Source organism: Pundamilia nyererei, unplaced genomic scaffold (assembly GCF_000239375.1).
Source record: "Pundamilia nyererei isolate P.nyererei 1_Seehausen unplaced genomic scaffold, PunNye1.0 scaffold01085, whole genome shotgun sequence".
Lineage (NCBI taxonomy): Eukaryota > Metazoa > Chordata > Actinopteri > Cichliformes > Cichlidae > Pundamilia > Pundamilia nyererei.
In genome coordinates, this window is record NW_005188486.1 from 1 (window position 1) to 7767 (window position 7767).

General features: G+C 40.3%; 1 protein-coding gene across 1 annotated transcript; it reads left to right on the plus strand.

Moving 5' to 3' along the window:
- Nucleotides 1-38: 38 nt before the first annotated feature.
- On the plus strand, nt 39-4117 carry LOC102209839 (major histocompatibility complex class I-related gene protein-like; the record flags this gene model as incomplete). The annotated part of the gene is made up of 4 exons (XM_005755227.2): nt 39-354; nt 871-966; nt 3882-3899; nt 4071-4117. Coding segments are annotated over 4 exons (477 nt in total), but the record flags the coding sequence as incomplete, so codon positions are not given.
- Nucleotides 4118-7767: the final 3650 nt, after the last annotated feature.

The window sequence follows — 7767 nt, forward strand, 5'->3', positions numbered from 1 at the left end:
AAGTCATAGTAATAATACAGAAAGAATGAACTGTTTGTCTTTACTCCACAGATCTCCCCAAAGTGTCTCTCCTCCAGAAGTCTTCCTCCTCTCCAGTCACCTGCCACGCTACAGGTTTCTATCCTAACAGAGCTGAGATGGTCTGGAAAAAAGATGGAGTGGAGCTTCATGAGGGTGTGAACAAAGGAGAGATTCTCACCAACAATGACGGGACCTTCCAGATGAGTGTTGACCTGGATGTCTCATCAGTCAAACCTGAAGACTGGGACAGATACAGATGTGTGTTTCAGCTCTCTGGTGTGAACGAGGACATCGTCACCAGACTGGACAAATCAGAGATCAAGACCAATGAAAGTGAGTCTGGAATCAGGATCAGATGAGTGATAAACGTGGGAAGCACACACTTGAATTACTGCAATACCCTGTGGTTCATGTTGGATGAGATAATCTGTTTGTTTAGATATTCTTTCTGTCAGCTTCTGTCAGAATAATTTTAAGACCTAAATCAGTTTAGACCAAGTTGTGTTTTTCCACCACATTTTTTCCTTGCTGAACATTGATGAATATAAAACATGTTCATGTGTGGCCACTGTTAAGCAATTATAATCTCTGTAGTTACCTGATGATTGGACAGTTTTAGAAGATTTAATAGTAAATGGGGGAAAACATGTATATTTTGAAACATTGCTACGTTCAAATTTATTGGCAATGTATCTAAATTAAATTTAATGTCTGAACTTTTATTGTTGGAATGAAAACAAAAATTAGTGAGACAAATATGTAGTGACCATAAACGAAGCTGTTGTACATGATTGTCATCTGATTGGAAACTTTTTTGTTCTCACCTTTTGTTTGTTCTGTGATCCACAGGAAATTCCATCTTCCTGATCATCACTGTTGTTGCTGCTGTGGTTGTTCTTGCTGCCATCGCTGTGATCGCATTCATTATTTACAAAAAGAGGACAGGTGAGAAACAAGAACTTATTTACTTTTTTCTGCATCTTCTTTCTTTCTTTCTTTTTTTTTTTTACACCTGAGCTACAGTTTGGGTGTCAGGGAACAAAATAACCACCAACTAAGTTATTGGAACCCAAACATTTCTTCTCTTTTCTTAACCATCAACTCTGCCAAACAAACACATCCTAAGGCACACCTTTACCTGCATTAGAAAGGTGTGCCTTCTCCAGCTTCCTCCTCAGACACAATCGTTTCAGTTGCTTTACTCACAAAAATTATTTAGCTTTTTTTTCTTAGCAGCCAGGTTTCTCTTTCAGAACAGCATTTCCAAAGTTATTTTCTTATTTGATTCCTTTGTTTTATTTTATTACGGGTTTTGACAGTAAGCTCATTTTAAAAACTGCCTGAGAGTATAAAATGATTCTGATTTAATAATATATAGATTCAAGAGCTTTATTGTCAGTACAGTAGTATACACAGTATACAGTGTACCAAAGTGCTGTTTCACCCTAAGCCCCCCAAGGTGCAAATATATAAAGGATATATCTCCAAGAGATATAAAACTAGGAATTACAAATAAATAACATGCTAAGTTTCGGTACTGTAATGGTAACTATACAATATTAACTTTATGATAAACAAAGATAAACAAAGACAGGACAGAGACAATACAAAGTGGATTGCGCAGTAGGTATTGAATACCAGATTCAAGTTATTGTCAGGATATTATTGACGAGACGAGACAAAGACATGTGCAAAATGCAAATGTGCAAATATAATATAATTTCGATGTGTGTTCAGAACTATGTGACTGAGTGTGTAAATAAGCATATTGTTCCCAGGTCCAGTTTGTAGTGGATTTGTGGAAGTTTTTGTTGTTTTTGAGTCCTTTGATGAGTATTGTAGGTGTTTGTAAAGGTGTATGTGTATATCAGTCCTTTCGTGGTGATGAGTTGAGGGCTCTGACTGCTTGAGGGAAAAAGCTCTTGCAGTGTCTGGTCGTTACAGTTTTGATGCTGCGAAACCTTCTGCCAGATGGAAGGAGGGAGAACAGAGCATGTGAGGGGTGGAAACTGTCCTTCACTATGCTGTTCGCATGTCAGATGATGTGTCTGTCATAGAGTTGGGAGATGGGTGGGAGAGGGCCTCCAATGATCCTCTCTGCTGTCCTCACTATCTGCTGCAGAGACTTCTTTTCAAGAGGGTGCAGTTCCTGTACCAGATAGTGATGTAGCAGCAGAGGACACTCTCAATGGTTCCCCGGTAAAATGATGGGAGGAGGGAGTCTGGCCTTCTTCAGTTTCCTAAGAAAGTGAAGACGTTGTTGGGCTTTCTTCATGATGGTGGTGGTGTTCAAGTTCCAGGAGAGGTCAGCTGATATGTGCACACCCAGGAACTTCACACTGTTGACCATCTCAACAACAGATCCGTTGATGTGCAGTTGGGTGTGGGTCGTTGAGCTCTTCCTGAAGTGAACAACCATGTCTTTAGTCTTCTGAACATTTAGAGACAGGTTGTTATTCTGACACCAGTCCACCAGGTGTTGTACCTCCTCTCTGTATTCACACTCATCGTTGTTGGTGATGAGACCCACCACTGTTGTGTCATCTGCAAACTTGATGATGTGGTTTGAGCTGTACTGTGCAGTACAGTCATGTGTTAGCAGGGTGAACAGCAGTGGGCTAAGCACACAGCCCTGCAGCGATCCTGTACTCAGTCTGAGGACTTTGGAGGTTTTATTTCCTATGAAGACAGACTGGGGCCTGTCAGTTAGGAAGTCCAAGATCCAATTGCAGAGGGAGGTGTTTATTCCTAGTAGGCCCAACTTTACCAGCTTCTGTGGAATGACTGTGTTGAATGCTGAGCTGAAGTCAATAAACAGAATTCTGACATAGGTGTCCTTTCTGTTGAGATGGGAGAAAGAAAGGTGAAGAGCAGATGAGATGGCATCATCTGTGAAGCGGTTTGGGCGGTAAGCAAAATGTAACGGGTCCAGATTCTGTGGAAGCTGAGTGTTCATGTGCCTCAATACCAGCCTGTCAAAGTACTTAGTGATGATGGGCATAAGTGCCACTGGCTGATAGTCATTGAGGCAGGACACAGTGGACTTCTTTGGCACTGGGATGATTTTTGAGGTTTTGAGGCATGCAGGTACCACAGCTGAGCTCAGTGATGTGTTTAGGATGTCTGTGAAGATGCCTGCGAGCTGGTCAGCACACTCCCGAAGCACCCGGCCAGGTATGTTGTCAGGTCCTGTAGCCTTTCGCGGGTTTACTCTGCGAAGTGTCATCCTGACATCTGCTGTGGACACACAGAGTACTTGGTCGTTGGGGGAGGGGGGCATCTTCCTTGCTGGCTCTTTGTTCTCTGCCTCAAAACGTGCAAAGAAGTCATACAGTTGGTCAGGCAGGGAGGGATCACTGCTGCATGCTGGAGGTGTTGGCTTGTAGCCCGTGCTTGTTTGAATGCCCTGCCACAAGCGCCGAGTGTCCTTTCTACTTGTGAAACCTTTGTTGTTGATCTTATCTGCATACTGCCGCTTCGACTCTTTGATGGCCCGTGATAGGTCTGCTCTGGCTGTAGTGTAAGCTTCTCTATTTTTGGACTTGAAGGCAGAGTCTCTGATTTTCATCAGGTTGCGTAGCTTTGCAGATATGTACAGGGGAGAAAAACACATTAATAAGTGCAAATGTTTCAATATTTTGACTAGAATTGTACATGAGCACATTTTGTGTGCAAGATCAGAACATAAACATATTAGTGAGTAAGCCCACTGTCTGTTTTTAACTTTACAAATTAAGTTAATCCAGATTGCAAAATGAAAATATCAAATTATGTTTCCTGCCTTGTATAATACGTGAAAAAATTGTGTTAACATTTATAACAAATTATTAAAATGATGTATTTTTTCCTTTTTATTTCAGACAAACGTCCCCCATCTCGTAAGTTAAACTTTGTCCCTTTTCTTTAATCTCTTGTTCACACTAAATTAAAAAGAGTTTCTGTACTTTAATCTAAACAGTCTTTCCGGGCTGTTTCCTGTTGTGTTCGATTGTTGTAAAAGTGACAGATGAGAGCAGGATGTGGATTAACATTGTGTTTCTGACCTACAGCTGTAGAGAACCGTGAAGTCAAGGTGCAAATGCTTCCTCAAGACTAAACCACGAACAGCTCTGCACACAGTGAGTTACTTCATATTTGTGTCTCATGTTTTAGCTTTCTTTTAAAACTTATGTAAAATACTGGCTGTAATAAAATCTCATTTTTAAATGCAACCAAAAAAAGTGTTTAGTATAACTTTAAATCATATTAAGAGAAAAATGCTTTCAAAAAACAGTTTCATGAAATGATTTAACAAAATTAAAACAAATGTGTTAATTCCCTTCAAAAATATATGAAGTAAATACTCGACTGAATCAGGACTATTTTAGATCTTAATGAAACTGTAAGTAGGTTATTTGTGGATCTGAACAATCCTAACATTTATTGTTTCTTTTTTTCTCTGTAGGTTTATGGATAAACCTAAAGAGGAGCTGAAAGAAGATGTGGTTCAGCTCATTCTTCTCCATGAACTAGAATTCATTGATTGTTCACATCATAAAATTTGTTTTTAAAAAAAGATCTAAAATCTAAAATATAGTTGCTGGTTAATCAAGAAGTTTGAAAATGAGTTGGCAAATGTTTAACATAAACATCATAATGGTGAAACTAAATTATTCTGAATTTGTTGTTTTCAGTTTAAAAAGAAGTCACTTTATTTGAAAGATCTTACAAAGATGTGACCACCTGGAGAGACATAAAACACATTAAAAAAAATATGAAACAGTGGAATCATCACAGCAGTTGTAGTATCATAAACCTTTGTATGTTCATCTTAACTCAAAAATCCAATAGTTTAGTGTTTCTGGTGTGGGGTTTTCTTGTAAATTGTTGCATCACTCATGAATGCTGAGATTCCCTCACTCTCAGTGATAAACGAATCATAATATATTTCAAAATTTTGTACATGTTTACTTGTGTATTTCGTAAAATTTGATTTAAAAGACAATCTTGTGTTGAATTCCAGGAGACCTTAAAAGATTTTTCTTTATGTCTGAATTTTTTTCTTAATTAATGAAGATTATGTTTATTCTCTGTTGTTTGATTTAAGATATATTTTGAGTTTTTTGATTTTAGAGTTTAGTTCAAGTTGAGATTCTGGAGGGTTGTGTGGGTTATGTTTTTAACACATTGGTGGATGTGTTTCTGCTTATAGTTTAGGATTTTTCAAGGTTTTCCTCATTTGTCTGTAAACTTTAAAAAATTAATTAGTAGAATATATATCAGTAAAACGGCATTGCTCTTTCTCTCCTTTTCATACTTTGGTTGTCAATAAAGTCCCAAATAATCCAAATTTCTGTGACTTTTTGTCATAAAATGCACACTTAGGTACAGTTTCATGAATACTGCCTAAATATTATTGGACTAGATACAATACAACTTGTGATAGTAGCTCAGTACGCTTAGGTGTCATAGTGACAGCTCAGGCTCATTAAGTATCCTGTGACAGAGGACCCAACGCACACAGCGTGGCACGATGGTTCAATGTTTATAGTTTTTTTTTTTTTTGTCTCCACTCTTGGCTTTGCAGCTTTGCAGCTGATGTTTCTAGCACAGTATGCAGCACACACCACACACCCAGCAGGACCTGGGTTACTAGAAAGGAGAGGCATGAATAGATGATGGGGATCAGCCATGTGGGTCACCCCTCCCCTGCAGCTGAGCCATAAACCACACCTCACCACATACTCCCAGCGCCAGACTTAGACCGCAGCAATCGGAGCTAGCCTACTCCTACTAGTCTGTAGAATGAAAGGGAGGAAAAAGTTAGGTGTGTAGAGGGACTTTACACACACTACATAGGGCTGCCTTCAACTGCATGAACGCTGCCTGGCAGTGCTCCGTCCACCCGATCAGATCTGGGGCACCCTTTTGGGTGAGATCAGTTAAGCGGTTAGTCAGCTCTCCAAAGCCTGGCACAAACTGGGGGTATTAACCAGCCAACCCCAAGAACTGACTCACCTCCTTTATGGCCCTGGGAGGCGGGCAGGATGCTATGGCAGCTGTTTTATCCATCTGAGGGTCCGCCTGCCCACCTCCCAAGTGGTACTCCAGATACTCTGCCTACCTCCGTCCAACCACACGCTTCTTCTGGGAGGGTGGAGCATGTCTGCGTCAGGGACTCACATACTGTGACACTGCATTCACCTTGCGCTGAAACTTGCAAAGAATATAGACCAATCTTTCTTCACCACAAGAACTATGGGGCTACACCACGCGCTGTGTGACTCTTCTATTACTAACATTTTTAGCATTTCAGCCAATTACCTTTTAACAATGTGTCTTTTAAGGTCAGCTTCCTCTAGGGCTGTAAATGCACTGTGACTCCTGGGCACGTTTCAAAATGATGCTCTATGAGCAAGGTGGAGAACACATCTACAAAATGCTGTTGCAATGCAGCAACACAGGCTCTCTGGGCCTGTGTGAGATTGTCATCATAATAGAGGGAGGTGGGAATTGTGGAATTTTGCACCTCCATCCTAAACTCATCTCTCTCTTTAACCAGGCTTACCAGAGAAGTGGTTTAAGCCTCTTCCCAGTCTTTCAGAGGTTGAGGTGGCGAGCAGCTTTGAGCTGGAAGAAGGGAACAATACAAGCACTTTGTCTCCCAATGACAATTGCCTCAGGCTAGCTGCTCAGTTGTACAGGTGCTGCTGATGTTCCTGGGCCTGGACCAAATATTCTCCCCAAAGTGTGAAGCTTTGCTCTCAGGTCCAAAACATATTGAATATCATTCTTAGCTGGGCTTGGACCTTCCTCACAGTTTTCCTTAAAAAGCTCCAACAGCCCCCGTGGCTTCCTGCTGAACAATAACTAAAGGGAAAAAATCTCGTGGAGGCCTGGGGCACCTCCTGCCCTGCAAACAGCAGAGGGTCTAACCAGCAATCCCAATTGCATTCATCCTCGTAAAGAAATCATGGACTCTAAAGTCTTATTCAGCCGCTCCACCAACCTGTCAGTCTGAAGGTGGTAGTGTCCCTTGGTCAACGACTTAGTGTTTTGGGATTCTGGTTCTTTGATTCTTGTTCATTCATTATTGTTTTCTCTGTGTGAGTTGTTTCCTAGTTAAGTTATATTATTCCTGTTGTAGGTTTTCTGGTTTGTTATTAGGTCTCTTTTCATACCCTACTCTTGTCTCAGTGTCCTGTTTGTCTGTCTTCTGGATTAGACAGGTTTATAATAGAATTTTTACACAAACTTTGCTAAAGAGCACTTCCCTTTACTCCTACAAATGTTTGGTGAGGCTCTGGACAAGGACAGCAGCTTTCAGAAGCTTTTATCTCCCTCTCATTTAAGTCTTTGTTTTTCTTTAAGAGAAAAACAAAGACCCACTTAAATGTAATAGTTACAGACCAAGAAAACTGATTAACTGTAACTGCAAAATTTTACACCCTAAAAAAGTTGGCTTTATTCAGACTCATAGCTCTGCCAATAACATTAATTCAATTCAATTCAATTTTATTTATATAGTGCCAAATCACAACAAAAGTCACCTCAAGGTGCTTTATAAGACATTAGACACCTGTGGGCAGCCCAAAATAAATCCCCCAGGTGACTTTTCTCCAGCTATAGCCCTCTCCCATGATGTAGAGAAAGCATTTGACACGGTAGAGTGACGCTTTCTATTCTGTGTATTGTAATCATCCAAGCAAGGTGGTCAAACTTCTCTATAACAACCCAAGAGCATTAATATTACTGAATTGTATTATA